Below are 18,852 nucleotides of genomic sequence, written 5' to 3'. Positions count from 1 at the left end.
TGGTGTGCTGCACGAGTTTGTAATTTTAGCTGGTGACCCCTCAGCACACCTACCAAACGGGGGAGAATGTATTCAAGGATGTTGAAGAATGGTGTACACCGTTTTGGGAAAACGACGTTAGGTAGGCCTACAAACCGTCATGAAACGTAGTAAACGTTGAGGCGAACTGAACGTACATTTGCCTAGATTTCAGGTAGGCGACATTCCCTGTGATTTGAGAACAACAAGGTATGACAGGAGGACATTTGCATAGATCTCCGCCCCCAATGCTTTCGTTGCGTAGTAGTACAACACAAAACACCTTCACAGTTCTCAAAGTTCAGTATTTCAGAGACTGGACCTAGTTAGTTTACTCTGCTACAATATTTTAGTGTTAGACGTTCGCACGCGCGCACTCATTATCTAGCCAAAGTTTCAACCTGGGTGGAATTTATTCTTCGCACTCGCAGCAAGATGTCTATTCAGAATACCTCCACGTTATACAGGACCGTCAGCGTGTCGTCGGACCCAGCCTCCACAGTTCTATCGCCGGGCCAATACATCGACGGTTACAGAACTATGAGTGTTTCGTCTGCTCCGGTACAGTATGGCATCGGTAATGGCTACGATACCGTGCGCTACCTAATGCCAGTTCAGCAGGCGAGTCAGCAGCAGCAGATGCAGTATGTGCTGGTCAACCAGCCCCCCCAGGTTATGCAGCAGATGGTGTCACCTGTATATTTGCAGAATATCCAGAGGGTCCGTGTAAATAGTTTGGAAGAATCAGACATCTACCGAGAACAAATTGTAGAGGTGAGTTTATTACAATACACTATGATGAATATTTATTTTGTGAAGAAATAGGCTTAGTGCCTGTAAGAGTATAACAATTTAACATTCAATAATATTCTAAAATGTATCTTAATAAGTATGTAGAGAACTGTTCATCTATTAGGCATCATCTATTAGGCTACTTATGATCACATAGGGACCATCGGAGAATCCACCATCTATGAGCAAGTAAAGAGAACAGCATGTCAGTGCAGGTCCACATGACAGGTCTATCATAATCTGCCCACTTTGTAATTGTCCCTAACCATTCATTATTAATTTGAGAATCATGTACAGGAAAAGCCACATGCTTTTTTGTGATAGTGATTTGGTAGTAATGGAGCAACCATTTGCTCCAGTATAACCCTACACCAGAGAAAATGAAAAATATGAATGAAGCATCATTTACTGAATGCTTGTCTTGTCTTGGGTCCCACAGGGTACTTATGTTATGGAGCGAGCCAATCCTAGTCAAGTTCAAACCAGCTGCCACACCTTATAATAAAGCAACTTTTTATAAAAATGTTTACATTTTTTTATTTAATCAGGTAGGCCAGTTGAGAACAAGTTCTCATTTACAACTGGGACCTGGTCAAGATAAAGCAAAGCAGTGCGACAACACAGAGTTACACAAACAAACATACTGTTACAGCAGATTTCCTCCTCTTTCTCTGAAGAGGTGAAACAAGAATCGGACCAATATGCAGCGTGGTCGGTGTCCATGGTTTTTAATTAAAAAAAACTGAACATGAACACATATACAAAATAATAAAGTGAACTCGCAACGAAACAGTCCCGTGTGGCACAAACACTGACACAGGAAACAATCACCCACAAAATACTCAAAGAACATGGCTGCCTAAATATGGTTCCCAATCAGAGACAACGATAAACACCTGCCTCTGAGAACCAATCTAGGCAACCATAACCAAACCATACATCACCCATGTCACACCCTGGCCTAACCAAAATAATAAAGAAAACAAAGATAAGGCCAGGGCGTGACAGTACCCCCCCAAAGGTGCGGACTCCCGGCCGCACACCTAAACCCATAAGGGAGGGTCTGGGTGGGCGTCTGTCCACGGTGGCGGCTCTGGCGCGGGACGTGGACCCCACTCCACCATAGTCCGCTTTTGTGGCATCCTAGGAACGCGACACTCGCCGCCAACCTAGGATTGTCAACCCTACTAGATGGCCCCACTGGACTGAGGGGCAGCTCCGGACTGAGGGGCGGATCCTGGCTGACTGGCGGCTCTGGCGGACCCTGGCTGACTGGCGGCTCTGGCGGATCCTGGCTTACTGGCGGATCCTGGGAGACTCTAGCGGCTCTGGACAGGCGGGAGACTCTAGCGGCTCTGGACAGGCGGGAGACTCTAGCGGCTCTGGACAGGCGGGAGACTCTAGCGGCTCTGGACAGGCGAGGCGCACTGTAGGCCTGGTGCGTGGTGCCGGCGCTGGTGGTACTGGGCAGAGGACACGAACCTCAGGGCGATTGCGGGGAGGAGGAACAGGGAGTACTGGGCTCTGGACATGCACAGGAAGCCTTGTGCGGGGGGCTGCCACCGGAAGGCTGGTGCGTGGAGGTGGCACTGGATAGACCGGACCGTGCAGGCGCACTGGAGCTCTTGAGCACCGAGCCTGCCCAACCTTACCTGGTTTAATGCTCCCGGTCGCCCTGCCAGTGCGGCGAGGTGGAATAGCCCGCACTGGGCTGTGTAGGCGAACCGGAGACATCATGCGTAAGGCTGGTGCCATGTACGCCGGCCCAAGGAGACGCACTTGAGACCAGATGCGTAGAGCCGGCTTCATGGCACCTGGCTCGATGCCCACTCTAGCCCGGCCGATACGAGGAGCTGGTAGGTACCGCACCGGGCTATGCACCCGCACTGGGGACACCGTGCGCTCCACAACATAACATGGGGCTGACACTCGGGCTTCCAGCCCTGCTTCCGTGCTGCCTCTTCAAACCATCACCTCTCCGCTTTGGCTGCCTCCAGCTCTGCCTTGGGGCAGCGATATTCCCCCGGCTGCGTCCAGTGTCCATCTCCATCCAGTATCTCCTCCCAAGTCCAATAGTCTTGATTGCGCTGCTCCACCTTCCGCTGACTGTCACCAAGCTGCTTGGTCCTGTTTTGGTGGGTGATTCTGTCACGGCAGATTTCCTCCTCTTCCTCTGAAGAGGTGAAACAAGGATCGGACCAATATGCAGCGTGGTCGGTGTCCATGGTTTTCAATAAGAAAAAACTGAACATGAACACGTATACAAAATAATAAAGTGAACTGGCAACGAAACAGTCCCGTGTGGCACTGACACAGGAAACAATCACCCACAAAATACCCAAAGAACATGGCTGCCTAAATATGGTTCCCAATCAGAGACAACGATAAACACCTGCCTCTGATTGAGAACCAATCTAGGCAACCATAGACTTATATAAACACCTAGAATGAACACAACTACATAAATCTACAAAAAACCCTAGACAGTACAAAACCCTAGATGAGACAAAAACCATACATCACCCATGTCATACCCTGCCCTAACCAAAATAATAAAGAAAACAAAGATAACTAAGGCCAGGGCGTGACACATACAGTCTATAACACAAACACACATTACAGCAACTTCTTACGCCCCTCTGAATCAACAGCCCTGTCATCACTCTATCTGCAGCTGTGTTTCTCTTTGAACATCTTCTGATGTTCATCTTCTGAAGTTTTACAGAAATTCAAGTGTTTTTTCTTCTTTAAGATTGAATGTGTAACATGTAACTAATAACAGTAGCATGTCCAAAACGTTTTGAATGGTGTGGCCAAGGTGGGGCACACCCAGTTTAGGGTGGCCAAGTCATTTTGAACCTTCATCGATGCAAAGTGGATTTTTTTCAATATAATTATGTTGGTTCAACGAATTAAAAGACTCAGCATAGGTTTGGTACATTTCCCTGTTCAAATACATCATAAATCAATTCCAAAAGTATTGTTACTGTTTTTTCATTCATGGTCAGGAATTGAAATAAGGCTATTAGCATGCAGCAGTAAATTAACTTGGAAGTGCAATCTAAAGTGCGAATCATACCGTGTCATTCGGGGTATCTCTATTTTTTAAACGGGATTCGCTACGTGGTTGGTTCGTGCGCACAAGGGTGAGGAAAGGGAGGGAGGGATGTGAAGGCGTAGAGTTGCAGAAAAGGGTATTTCGTCATTGTCAAAAGCACAAGAGATACTGTTACATGACAAACAGGAACCTGTTATATTACTATATAATTTTTCTGCCCGTTTGGAACAGTGTAAACAACACTAAATAAAGTAATACCAGAGTCTGTTCTAATGCTTTATTACAGCATAGCAACATTTAAAAACAGACAGATTTGTGAAATTGCTTTATCCCACATTTTGCGGTTGCAGTATGATATTAAACAAACACATAAATAGGCAACAGAAGCAGGAACAGAAGCATAGTGCTGATAGGAATCAACTCTGACTGACCGCAGCGTCTATGGGTAGTCTAAACTGGCACACATTTTGGGATTTTTCACACCTCACCAAGCTATTAAACTATCCTTTTGTAAATGAATGGGGTTGTGAATATTTCTGTCCGAGGCTCTCTCTCGCACTAGTCCTGCATTGGGCAAAAAAATCAGCAGGCGGGTGGTTCCGAACTTGGGTAAATACAATGGCCCAATTACACTTGACAGGATACTTGTGCCTTACAGCCCATTACATGAACGAAGAGTGGGTGTTATCCACCACGGAGTTGGACAGAGCAACTCAAAACTGCGGATAACATAAGGTCAGCTATTGTGAAAGAATAGGGTGGTAGGGGGTTACTAGCTAAGAACCATGTCAAATTGCTGACATAAAAAAGTGATACTTAAAAGTCTAGTTTATTTTGATTTAAATAAAACATGTGGGGAAATGGTGTTGTACATGTTGCAATTAATAAATGAATATCCACACTATAAGGAGATTTGATGTAAAGTCCCTCTTTTTAACTCACCTGCATATTAATTTTCTTTATTCTTTCTTTTATGTTCATTTTCCATATACTCCATTATGTACAATTGCACTAAATATTATTTGAATATTGCAAGATTTTGAATCCCGGCAGTCTTAAACATGACATTCAGGAGCAAAAGGTTTTCAATAGTTGTTTTTAATTCATAAAAAGTTTTATTTATTTATTTCACCTTTATTTAACCAGGTAGGTAAGTTGAGAACAAGTTCTCATTTACAATTGCGACCTGGCCAAGATAAAGCACAGCAGTTCTACACGAACAACAACACAGAGTTACACATGGAGTAAAACAAACATACAGTCAATAATACAGTAGAAAAATGAGTCTATATACAATGTGAGCAAATGAGGTGAGATAAGGGAGGTAAAGGCAAAAAAAGGCCATGGTGGCGAAGTAAATACAATATAGCAAGTAAAAAAAAAAAAAAAAAAAAAAAACACTGGAATGGTATATTTGCAGTGGAAGAATGTGCAAAGTAGAGATAGAAATAATGGGGATGCAAAGGAGCAAAATAAATAAATACAGTAGGGGGAGAGGTAGTTGTTTGGGCTAAATTATAGATGGGCTATGTACAGGTGCAGTAATCTGTGAGCTGCTCTGACAGCTGGTGCTTAAAGCTAGTGAGGGGGATAAGTGTTTCCAGTTTCAAAGATTTTTGCAGTTCGTTCCAGTCATTGGCAGCAGAGAACTGGAAGGCGAGGCGGCCAAAGTAAGATTTGGTTTTGGGGGTGACCAGAGAGATATACCTGCTGGAGCGCGTGCTACAGGTGGGTGCTGCTATGGTGACCAGCGAGGTGAGATAAGGGGGGACTTTACCTAGCAGGGTCTTGTAGATGACCTGGAGCCAGTGGGTTTGGCGACGAGTATGAAGCGAGGGCCAGCCAACGAGAGCTTACAGGTCGCAGTGGTGGGTAGTATATGGGGCTTTGGGGACAAAACGGATGGCACTGTGATAGACTGCATCCAATTTATTGAGTAGGGTATTTGAGGCTATTTGTAAATGACGTCGCCAAAGTAGGATGGTCAGTTTTACAAGGGTATGTTTGGCAGCATGAGTGAAGGAGGTTTTGTTGCAAAATAGGAAGCCAATTCTAGATTTGACTTTGGATTGGAGATGTTTGATGTGAGTCTGGAAGAAGAGTTTACAGTCTAACCAGACACCTAGGTATTTGTAGTCGTCCACATATTCTAAGACAGAACCATCCAGAGTAGTGATGTTGGACAGGCGGGCAGGTGCAGGCAGGTATTTAAGAGCAATTAGAGGCCACAGAAGGAGTGTTGTAAGGCATTGAAGCTCGTCTGAAACCAGATTGCATAGCGGAGAAGGTATGGTGGGATTCGAAATGGTCGGTAATCTGTTTGTTGACTTGGCTTTAGAAGACCTTAGAAAGGCAGGGTAGGATAGATATACTGTAGGTCTGTAGCAGTTTGGGTCAAGAGTGTCCCCCCTTTGAAGAGGGGGATGACCGCAGCTGCTTTCCAATCTTTGGGAATCTCAGACGACATGAAAGAGAGGTTGAACAAGCTAGTAATAGGGGTTGCAACAATTTCGGCAGATAATTTTTTGAAAGAAAGGGTCCAGATTGTCTAGCCCGGGTTGATTTTTAGGGGTCCAGATTTTGCAGCTCTTTCAGAACATCAGCTGACTGGATTTGGGAAAAGGAGAAATGGGGAAGGCTTGGGCGAGTTGCTGTGGGGGGTGCAGTGCTGTTGACTGGGGTAGGGGTAGCCAGGTGGAAAGCTTGGCCAGCCGTAGAAAAATGCTTATTGAAATTCTCAATTATAGTGGATTTATCGGTAGTGACAGTGTTTCCTATCCTCAGTGCAGTGGGCAGCTGGGAGGAGGTGTTCTTATTCTCCAAGGACTTTACAGTGTAACAGGACTTTTTGGAGTTTGTTTTGCAGGAAGCAAATTTCTGTTTGAAAAAGCCAGCCTTGGCTTTTCTAACTGCCTGTGTGTATTGGTTTCTAGCTTCCCTGAAAAGTTGCATATCACGGGGGCTGTTTGATGCTAATGCAGAACGCCATAGGATGTTTTTGTGTTGGTTAAGGGCAGTCAGGTCTGGAGAGAACCAGGGGCTATACCTGTTCCTGGTTCTACATTTCTTGAATGGGGCATGCTTATTTAAGATGGCGAGGAAGGCATTTAAAAAAATAACCAGGCATCCTCTACTGACGGATTGAGGTCAATGTCCTTCCAGGATACCCTGGCCAAGTCGATTAGAAAGGACTGCTTGCTGAAGTGTTTCAGGGAGCGTTTGACAGTGATGAGTGTAGGTTGTTTAACCGCTGACCCATTACGGATGCAGGCAATGAGGCAGTGATCGCTGAGATCTTGGTTGAAAACAGCAGAGGTGTATTTAGAGGGCAAGTTGGTTAGGATGATATCTATGAGGCTGCCCGTGTTTACGGCTTTGGGGTGGTACCTGGTAGGTTCATTGATAATTTGTGTGGGATTGAGGGCATCAAGTTTAGATTGTAGGATGGCTGGGGTGTTAAGCATGTTCCAGTTTAGGTCGCCTAGCAGCACGAGCTCTGAAGATAGATGGGGGGCAATCAGTTCACATATGGGGGCCAGAGCACAGCTGGGGGCAGAGGGTGGTCTATAGCAGGTGGCAACAGTGAGAGACTTGTTTTTAGAGAGGTGGATTTTTAAAAGTAGAAGTTCAAATTGTTTGGGTACAGATCTGGATAGTAGGACAGAAATCTGCATGCTATCTCTGCAGTAGATTGCAACACCGCCCCCTTTGGCCGTTCTATTTTGTCTGAAAATGTAGTTCGGAATGGAGATTTCAGAATTTTTGGTGGTCTTCCTAAGCCAGGATTCAGACATGGCTAGAACATCCGGGTTGGCAGAGTGTGCTAAAGCAGTGAATAAAACTAGCTTAGGGAGGAGGCTTCTAATGTCAACATGCATGAAACCAAGGCTATTACGGTTACAGAAGTCATCAAAAGAGAGCGCCTCGGGAACAGGAGTGGAGCTAGGCACTGCAGGGCCTGGATTCACCTCTATATCACCAGAGGAACAGAGGAGGAGTAGGATAAGGGCTAAAAGCTATGAGAATTGGACGTTTAGAACGTCCGGAACAGAGAGTAAAAGGAGGTTTCTGGGGGCGATAAAATAGCTTCAAGGTATAATGTAAAGACAAAGGTATGGTAGGATGTGAATACAGTGGTGGCAAACCTAGGTATTGAGTGATGAGAGAGATATTGTCTCTAGAAACATCATTGAAACCTGGTGATGCCATCGCATGTGTGGGTAGTGGAACTGAAAGGTTGGATAAGGTAAAATGAGCAGGGCTAGAGGCTCTACAGTGAAATAAGCCAATAAACACTAACCAGAACAGCAATGGACAAGGCATATTGACATTATTGACATATTGCTCTGCAAGGGCCGCGGCTTTTGTGTAGCAATGGGTAACGATGCTTCGTGGGTGACTGTTGTTGATGTGTGCAGAGGGTCCCTGGTTCGCGCCCGGGTATGGGCGAGGGGACGGTCTAAAGTTATACTGTTACATTGATGCTGTTGACTCGGATCACTGGTTGCTGCGGAAAAGGAGGAGGTCAAAAGGGGGATGAGTGTAACGGATGTGAAACGTCTAGCTTAGTTAGCGGTGCGCGCTAAATAGCGTTTCAATCGGTGACGTCACTTGCTCTGACACCTTGAAGTAGTAGTTCCCCTTGCTCTGCAAGGGCTGCGGCTTTTGTCGAGCGATGGGTAACGATGCTTCGTGGGTCACTGTTGTAGATGTGTGCAGAGGGTCCCTGGTTCGCGCCTGGGTATGGGCGAGTTGACGGTCTAAAATTATACTGTTACAGCAGCATAAGCTTGAAACTTTTAATTGAGGAACCACTGTATGTTTGTGTGCATGGGAATTTTTTATGGGCTTTATAGTAAAGGCATGTCATTTAACTGTATTAGCTTTTAATGTGTCAGTGTCACGTCCTGACCTTAGTTCCTTTTTTATGTCTCTATTTTAGTTTGTTCAGGGCGTGAATTGGGGTGGGCATTCTAGGTGTTGTTCTATGTTTTTGCATTTCTGTGTTTGGCCTGGTATGGTTCCCAATTAGAGGCAGCTGTTTATTGTTGTCTCTGATTGAGAAGCATACTTAGGCAGCCTCTTTTCCCACTATGATTTGTGGGTAGTTGTTTTCTGTCTTTGTTTTAGTTACCAGATGGAACTGTTTCGGTTATTCTTCAGTTCAGTTTAATAAAATGACAAACACTTTCCACGCTGCATATTGGTCCGATCCAAGAGGAGGAAAACCATTACAGTCAGGAACACAAACAGTCAGGATGTTTTCATCTGATTGTCAAACGAATCACTTCAAAAAGTAGGTTAAGTAGGTTACTTGCGCACATTTGTCTACTCCAAAATAAGTCCAGCATGTGTACAGTGCATTGTGCACCCACCATTTGAATGGAACGGGACATCTATTACAAACACAATACGTGTAATGACATTCAGCCTATCAAATTAAAAAATAAACAAACGTATAAAATTATTTCTCATTCTTGTCTACCCGTGTTTCATAATTTCCATTCATAATTTTCCTTCAATTCGCAAGAGGCTGCAACTATTTAACCAGAGAAAGCATCCGAGCGAGGGAAACAGTGGTCCTCTGTCTTAGCATCAGCTACATGGGCTACAGATCACATGACATGTCATACTCTTTTTTTGGCCAGATGGCATCAGAAACATGTGCTACACATTCGAATCAAATGAAAGTTTATTGGTCAAAGCTAAGTCAGAGGGTGCTGTTTTGCTCACTCTGATGCTTTCTCCGGTGAGATTGATGAGTCTTCCTGTCAGTGTGCGCATTTGTCAAATGTATCACTATATTCAGAGGTGACCTGGGCACCCTCTGGACACACCACTTATTACATAGTAAGTACTACCTTTAGTGCTATGTAAATATATTTACTGTAATGACATTTTGCCTGTTTTTGTTTTGCCTCCTTCAGAACGTCAATGGGAAAACCCCTTCTGTATTCAGTCAGATGTCTAGCTCCATCAAGAGCCCTGAGCCTAGTGTTGAAGAGGAGGAGGAGGAAGAGGAGGGGGTGAGAGAGACTTTCACACCTGTACATGGCATTTACTTGCGTATCACTATCTCACACAGACACACATACATACACCTGCGTACATGCACAGTTATGTAGTGCACATGCAAGAATCTAATTACACATGAACAAACACACTTACATATTGTAATTACAGCTATTTTATATTGCACTTAAGCTTGGCCTATCTAACCTAGTGGTGGCTTGGAGCACATTTCAGATCCATATGATTAGATTTATACTAAGGCTTCCTCTGAGACACACCCACAGACCAGACCCTATGCTAAAACCTAGCCTTCAACATTAATTTGGTTTTATGTTAATCTCTCTTAATACAACCTGCTTGAGGTAACATCAGGGGTATAACATAAATTATAGAGTATAGAGTAAAATAACATATAGTACAGTATATTGTTGAACTTTGTTCACCTGCGCTGTCCCTGGTCATATGCAACGCTAAGCTTTGGGCGAGGTTAGGGTGCCTCACACCACCCTGTTATCCAGCAGCCTTTATTGTGGTCGGAAGGCAACAGCTCTCTTTGATTGGGCCAGAGATGTCATGATGATTATAGTTGTTGATGTTAGCTTGTTGTTGGAAACATTGACTGCCTTTCATTGCTGTTCAGTATTGTTGTTGTTAAATAATCATCACAGCATACTTGGGTCAAGTCAAAGTGTGTGTGTACTTGTCTTCCTACCTTTTCAGGACCCCAATGTCCTAACAATTCACCTGAATATCGGATAACAAAAACTTTTTTTTAAAAGCCAGGACTTTTTTCATGTCCTGAATTTGTTCAAGTGCTATTTTAAGCTTATGGGTTAGGTTTATGGGTTTTGGGGTTAGGGTTATGTTAGGGATAGGGTTAGGTTTAGTGTTAGGGAAAATAGTATGGTCAAACATTTTTACTTCCCAAAAAGTCCTGAAATGTCATGAAAATGTGCATGTGTGTAGGTTTGGTCTAACCGGGGATGTCTTTTTAGCCACTGCCTAGAAGGCCAACATCCCGGAGTCGCCTTTTCACTGTTGACGTTGAGACGGGTGTTTTGTGGGTACTATTTAATGAAGCTGCCAGTTGAGGACTTGTGTGAGGTGTCTGTTTCTCAAACTAGACACTAATGTACTTGTCCTCTTGCTCAGTTGTGCAGTGGGGCCTCCCACTCCTCTTTCTATTGTGATTAGAGCCAGTTTGCTCTGTTCTGTGAAGGGAGTAGTACACCGCGTTGTACAAGATTTTCAGTCTCTTGGCAATTTCTTGCATGGAATAGCCTTCATTTCTCAGAACAAGAGTAGACTGATGACTTTCAGAAGAAAGTTCTTTGTTTCTAGCCATTTTGAGCCTTTAACCGAACTCACAAGTGCTGATGCTCCAGATACTCAACTAGTCTAAAGAAGGCCAGTTTTATTGCTTCTTTAATCAGAACAACAGTTTTCAGCTGTGCTAACATAATTGCAAAAGGGTTTTCTAATGATCAATTAGCCTTTTAAAATTATAAACTTGGATTAGCTAACACAATGTGCCATTGGAACAGGAGTGATGGTTGCTGGCCTCTGTACATTCATTAAAAATCCTACAATGTGATTTTCTGGATTTTATTTCTCATTTTGTCTGTCATAGTTGAAGTGTACCTATGATGAAAATTACAGGCCTCTCTCATCTTTTTAAGTGGGAGAACAATTGGTGGCTGACTAAATACTTTTTTGCCCCACTGTAAACATAAAAGTGCCATAGTTTAAAGTGGCTATTGATACATTTTTTACATCAATTTCCATTATTAAAGTGGCTGGAGTTGGGTCAGTATGTTGGCAGCAGCCACTCAATGTTAGTGGTGGCTATTTAACAGTCTGATGGCCTTGAGATAGAAGCTGTTTTTCAGTCTCTTGGTCCCTGCTTTGATGCACCTGTACTGACCTCGCCTTCTGGATGATAGCGGGGTGAACAGGCAGTGGCTCGGGTGGTTGTTGTCCTTGATGATCTTTATGGCCTTCATGTGACATCGGGTGGTGTAGGTGTCCTGGAGGGCAGGTAGTTTGCCCCCGGTGATGCGTTGTGCAGACCTCACTACCCTCTGGAGAGCCTTACGGTTGTGGGCGGAGCAGTTGCCGTACCAGACGGTGATACAGCCCGACAGGATGCTCTCGATTGTGCATCTGTAGAAGTTTGTGAGTGCTTTTGGTGACAAGCCAAATTTCTTCAGCCTCCTGAGGTTGAAGAGGTGCTGCTGCGCCTTCTTCACAACGCTGTCTGTGTGCGTGGACCAATTAAGTTTGTCCATGATGTGTACGGCGAGGAACTTAAAACTTACAACCCTCTCCACTACTGTCCCGTCGATGTGGATTTGTGTTTCCTGAAGTCCACAATCATCTCCTTTGTTTTGTTGACGTTGAGTGTGAGGTTATTTTCCTGACACCACACTCCGAGGGCCCTCACCTCCTCCCTGTAGGCCATCTCGTCGTTGTTAGTAATCAAGCCTACCACTGTAGTGTCGTCCGCAAACTTGATGATTGAGTTGGAGTCGTGGGTGAACAGGAGAGGGCTCAGAACGCACCCTTGTGGGGCCCCAGTGTTGAGGATCAGCGGGGTGGAGATGTTGTTACCTACCCTCACCACATGGGGGCAACCCATCAGGAAGTCCACTACCCAGTTGCACAGAGCGGAGTCGAGACCCAGCTTGATGACGAGTTTGGAGGGTACTATGGTGTTAAATGCTGAGCTGTAGTCAATGAACAGTATTCTCACATAGGTTTTCCTCTTGTCCAGGTGGGTAAGGGCGGTGTGCAGTGTGGTTGCAATTGCGTTGTCTGTGGACATATTTGGGCGGTAAGCAAATTGGAGTGGGTCTAGGGTGCCAGGTAGGGTAGAGGTGATATGGTCCTTGACTAGTCTCTCAAAGCACTTCATGATGACGGAAGTGAGTGCTACGGTGCGGTAGTCGTTTAGCTCAGTTACCTTAGCTTTCTTGGGAGCAGGAACAATGGTGGCCCTCTTGAAGCATGTGGGAACAGCAGACTGGGATAAGGATTGATTGAATATATCTGTAAACACACCAGCCAGCTGGCCTGCGCATGCTCTGAGGACGCGGCTGGGGATAACGTCTGGGCCTGCAGCCTTGCGAGGGTTAACACGTTTAAATGTTTTACTCACGTCGGCTGCAGTGAAGGAAAATCCGCAGGTTTTGGTAGCGGACCGTGTCAGTGGCACTGTATTGTCCTCAAAGCGAGTGAAGAAGTTATTTAGTCTGTCTGGGAGCAATACATCCTGGTCCGCGACAGGGCTGGTTTTCTTTTTGTAATCCGTGATTGACTGTAGACCCTGCCACATACCTCTTGTGCCTGAGCCGTTGAATTGCGACTCTACTTTGTCTCTATACTAAGGCTTAGCTTGTTTGATTGCCTTGCGGAGGGAATAGCTACACTGTTTGTATCCGGTCATGTTTCCGGTCACCTTGCCCTGGTTAAAAGCAGTGGTTTGCGCTTTCAGTTTCGAATGCGCGAATGCGCAAAAACATATTAAACAAATTAGTAATTTTTTGCTGAGTTAGATGGAGCATTTCAGTAGTTAGTTATCTGGTTCGATAGATCTGTTTCTGTTTTTGCTAACAGAAGAGTTGGATCTGAATACCTGGCAGATAGTTATTAAACATGTCTTGTCAGGTACAAACATGTAGTCTACTCTTTTATAAAAACACAATCTGGAATGCCTTCAAATGTTATCACTATTTGTCTTTAGGCAACCTGCCTGAGGTATAACATCAAATCACTTAGCTAAGCAGCCTTTGTAGTTGCATGCTGATATTGCCTGAAGAATGTTTCTACGTCAAACTTGGGTTTTGCATATTGGCAGCAGCCAGTGTAATTGTCATTGGGATCTAGACAGCTTCTTTCAGTCTCTGGCGTGTGTTCCCACGCTAGACTAACTGCCATTCATCTGCAGCCAGCCCAGCCATGAGAATGACTGGGCGTGGCATTTTATTGTCCCTCTGCTGCCCTTGATGATGAAGATGGGACTATAACCTAGAGGGGGGCTGTAATTCTTACCTCTAATTTCAGTTGATCGCTTGAGAACTGTTTGTGTGTGTGTGTGTGTGTGTGTGTGTGTGTGTGTGTGTGTGTGTGTGTGTGTGTGTGTGTGTGTGTGTGTGTGTGTGTGTGTGTAGGACAAAACTGGCCTCATAATATATTTTTCATATAAATATTTTTTATTTGCATTTATCCGTGTCCTGTTTACCTTGTCCCCTCAAATTCTTCATTCCTGTGAGTGTCACAAGGGCAGAAAGCTGACACTCCTTCCTCCCACTACACAGGCAGGTTGACAATACCATGGATCTATTATTACAGATGCCCTAGGCCCTGGTTCACACACTTGACCTACATCAGTGTTCACATGGACACACAGGGCCGTTTTAGATAAGACACTGAAGTCTAAAAGGACCTGACACACTTCCAGGTGTTGCCATGGTAATGCATTGCCTGTACATATTAGATTGCAGATGGATTGATGGTTAAACGGGAACACTGCCTCAGATTCTATAACAAGATTGATTTGTTCGAAGGGGTATTTATGCGGATCAAATTGTATGTGATAAAAACCAGATACAAGGGAGATTTTCACGAGATGAACAGTTGAGGTACGTTCACGAATATCCTACCAACGGGACATCAAAAACTGTAACATCTTATGTTTCATGGAATCGTGGCTGAATGATGACATGGATATTCAGCTAGCGGGATACACGCTGCACCGGCTAGATAGAACAGCACACTCCGGTAAGACGAGGGGGTCTGTGCATATTTGTAAACAACAGCTGGTGCACAAAATCTAGGGAAGTCTCTAGATTTTGCTCTCGCCTGAAGGAAGGTATCTTATGATAAACTGCAGACCACACTATTTGCTAAGAGAGTTTCCATCTATACATTTCGTGGCTGTTAATTTACCACCACAGACAGATGCTGGTACTAAGACCGCACTCAGTCAGCTGTATAAGGAATTAAGCAAACAGGAAACCACTCGCCCTGGAGTGGCGCTCCTAGTGGCCGGAGACTTTAATGCAGGGAAACTTAAATCAGTTATACCAAATTTCCATCAACATAAATGTACAACCAGAGGGAAAAAATTCTAGATCACCTGTTCTCCACACACAGATACGAGTACAAAGCCCTTCCTCACCCTCCATTGGGTAAATCTGACCACAACTCTATCCTCCTGATTCCTGCTTACAAGCAAAAATGAAAGTAGGAAGCACCAGTGACTCGGTCTATAAGTGGTCACATGAAGCAGATGCTAAACTACAGGACTGTTTTGCTATCACAGGCTGGAACATGTTCCGGGATTCTTCCGATGGCATTGAGGAGTACACCACATCAGTCACTGGCTTTATCAATAAGTGCACCGAGGACGTCGTCCCCACAGTGACTGTACGTACATACCCCAACCAGCAGCCATGAATTACAGGCAACATTCGCACTGAGCTAAAGGGTAGAGCTGCCGCTTTCAAGGTGTGGGACTCTAACCCGAAAGCTTATAAGAAATCACGCTATGCCCTCCGACAAACCATCAAACAGGCAAAGCGTCAATACAGGGCTAAGATTGAATCGTACTACAACAGCTCCGACGCTTGTCGGATGTGGCAGGACTTGCAAACTATTACAGACTACAAAGGGAAGCACAGTCGGGAGCTGTCCAATGACACGAGCCTACCAGACAAGCTAAATAACTTCTATGCTCGCTTCGAGGCAAGCAACACTGAGGCATGCATGAGAGCATCAGCTGTCCCGGACGACTGTATAATCACGCTCTCCGTAGCCGACATGAGTAAGAACTTTGAACAGGTCAACATTCACAAGGCTGCGTGGACAGAAGGATTACCAGGACGTGTGCTCTGGGCATGTGCTGACCACCTGGCAGGTGTCTTCACTGACATTTTCAACATGTCCCTGATTGAGTCTGTAATACCAACATGTTTCAAGCAGACCACTATAGACCCTGTGCCCAAGAACACTAAGGCAGCCTGCCTAAATGACTACAGAACCGTAGCACTCATGTCCGTAGCCATGAAGTGCTTTGAAAGGCTGGTAATGGCTCACATCAACACCATTATCCCAGAAACCCTAGACCCACTCCAATTTGCATACCACCCAAACAGATCCACAGATGGTGCAATATCTATTGCACTCGACACTGCCCTTTCCCACCTGGACAAAAGAACACCTACGTGAGAATGCTATTCATTGACTACAGCTCAGCGTTCAACACCATAGTACCCTCAAAAGCTCATCACTAAGCTAAGGATCCTGGGACTAAACACCTCCCTCTGCAACTGGATCCTGGACTTCCTGAAGGGCCTCCCCCAGGTGGTGAGGATAGGTAGCAACACATCTGCCACACTGATCCTCAACACTGGAGCCCCTCAAGCATGCATGCTCAGTCCCTTCCTGTACTCCCTGTTCACCCACAACTGTGTGGCCAGGCACGACTCCAACACCATCATTAAGTTTGCCGATGACACAACAGTGGTACAGTGCCTTGCGAAAGTATTCACACCCCTTGGCATTTTTCCAACCTGGAATTCAATTATATTTTGGGAGGTGGGTTGTATCATTTCATTTACACAAAATGCCTACCACTTTGAAGATGCAAAATATATTTTTATTGTGAAACAAACAAGAAATGAGACAAAAAACAGAAAACTTTAGTGTGCATAACTATTCACCCCCCCAAAGTCAATACATTGTAGATCCATCTTTTGCACAGCCATCTTTTGCAGTAATTACAGCTGCAAGCCTCTTGGGATATGTCTCTAGCCACTGGGATTTTTGCCCATTCTTCAAGGCAAAACTGCTCCAGCTCCTTCAAGTTGGATGGGTTCCTGCTGGTGTACAGCAATCTTTAAGTCATACCACAGATTATCAATTGGATTGAGGTCTGGGCTTTGACTAGGCCATTCCAAGACATTTAAATGTTTCCCCTTAAACCGCTTGAGTGTTGCTTTAGCAGTATGCTTAGGGTCATTGTCCTGATGGAAGGTGAACGTACATCCAAGTTTCAAATCTCTGGAAGACTGAAACAGGATTTCCTCAAGGATTTCCTGGTATTTAGCGCCATCCACCATTCCTCAAATTCTGACCAGTTTCCCAGTCCCTGCCAATTAAAAATATCCCCACAGCATGATGCTGCCACCACCATGGGGATGGTATTCTCGAGGTGATGGGAGGTGTTGGGTTTGTGCCAGACATAGCATTTTCCTTGATGGCCAAAAAGCTCAACTTTAGTCTCATCTGACCAGAGTACCTTCTTCCATATGTTTGGGGAGTCTCCCACATGCCTTTTGGCGAACACCAAACGTGTTTTCTTATTTTGTTTCTTTGAGCAATGGCTCTTTCTGGCCACTCTTCCGTAAAGACCAGCTCTGTGGAGTGGTTCTATGGACAGATACCTCAATCTCTGCTGTGGAGCTTTGCAGCTCCTTCAGGGTTATCTTTGGTCTCTTTGTTGATTAATACCCTCCTTGCCTGGTCCGTGAGTTTTGGTGGGCGGTCTTCTCTTGGCAGGTTTGTTGTGGTGCCATATTCTTTCCATTTTTTAATAATGGATTTAATGGTGCTCCGTGGGATGTTCAAAGTTTCTGATATTTTTTTTTTCTATAACCCAACCCTGACCTGTACTTCTCCACAACTTTGTCCCTGACCTGTTTGGAGAGCTCTTCATGGTGGCGCTTGCTTGGTGGTGTTGCAGACTCTGGGGCCTTTCAGAACAGGTGTATATATGCTGAGATCATGTGACAGATCATGTGAAACTTAGATTGCACACAGGTGGACTTTATTTAACTAATTATTTGACTTCTGGAGGTAATTGGTTGCACCAGATCTTATTTAGGAGCTTCATAGCAAAGGGGGTGAATACATATGCTCGCACCACTTTTCCATACACAGTTTATTTACATTTTTTGAAACATTTGTTTTCATTTCACTTCACCAATTTGGACTATTTTGTGTATGTCCATTACTTGAAATCCAAATAAATTACAGGTTGTAATGCAACAAAATAGGAAAATCACCAAGGGGAGTGAATACTTTCGCAAGGTACTGTAGGCCTGATCACCGACAACGACGGGACAGCCTATAGGGAGGAGGTCAGAGACCTGGCCGGGTGGTGCCAGAATAACAAACCTATTCCTCAAAGTAACCAAAACTAAGGATATGATTGTGGACTACAGGAAAAGGAGGACCGAGCACGCCCCCATTCTCATCGACGGGGCTGTAGTGGAGCAGGTTGGGAACATCAAGTTCCTTGATGTCCACATCACCAACAAACTAGAATGGTCCAAACACACCAAGACAGTCATGAAGAGGGCACGACAAAGTCTATTCCCTCTCAGGAGAGTAAAAAGATTTGGCATTGGTCCTCAGATCCTCAAAAGGTTCTACACCTGCAACATCAAGAGCACTGGTTGCATCACCGCCTGGTATGGCAACTGCTCTGCCTCCAACCGCAAGGCACTACAGAGGGTAGTGCATACGGCCCAGTACATCACAGGGGCTAATCTGTCTGCCATCCAGGACCTCTACACCAGGCGGTGTCAGAGGAAGGACCTACAAATTGTCAGAGACCCCAGCCACCCCAGTCATAGACTGTTCTCTCTACTACCGCACGGAAGCGGTACTGGAGCACCAAGTCTAGGACCAAAATGCTTCTCAACAGTTTTTACCACCAAGCCATAACACTCCTGAACAGGTAATAGAAATTGCTACCCAGACTATTTGCATTGTGTGCCCCCCAACCCCTCTTTTACGCTGCTGCTACTCTCTGTTTATCATACATGCATAGTCACTTTAACTATACATTCATGTACATACTACATCAATTAGCCTGACTAACCGGTGCCCCCGCACATTAGCTACCTAGACTATCTGCATTGTGTCCCGCCACCCGCCAACCCCTGTTTTACGCTACTGCCACTCTC

The 18,852-nt window shown here is 45.0% G+C and overlaps 1 protein-coding gene across 1 annotated transcript in view; it reads left to right on the top strand.

The window, feature by feature from the left end:
* The first annotated feature begins 38 nt into the window (after window positions 1–38).
* The window catches only part of LOC135549193 (uncharacterized), a 39,407-nt gene continuing 20,593 nt past the window's right edge, over window positions 39–18,852 (top strand). The window contains exons 1-2 of the mRNA XM_064979231.1: window positions 39–792; window positions 9,796–9,894. Of these exons, the coding sequence (XP_064835303.1) occupies window positions 454–792; window positions 9,796–9,894 (438 nt within the window). The 5' untranslated portion in view covers window positions 39–453. The remainder of the gene's footprint in view (window positions 793–9,795; window positions 9,895–18,852) is intronic.

The sequence above is a fragment of the Oncorhynchus masou genome, chromosome 12, assembly GCF_036934945.1.
Source record: "Oncorhynchus masou masou isolate Uvic2021 chromosome 12, UVic_Omas_1.1, whole genome shotgun sequence".
NCBI lineage: Eukaryota > Metazoa > Chordata > Actinopteri > Salmoniformes > Salmonidae > Oncorhynchus > Oncorhynchus masou.
The sequence above is the reverse complement of the archived record's forward strand: the minus strand, read 5'-3'. Positions and strand labels throughout refer to the sequence as shown.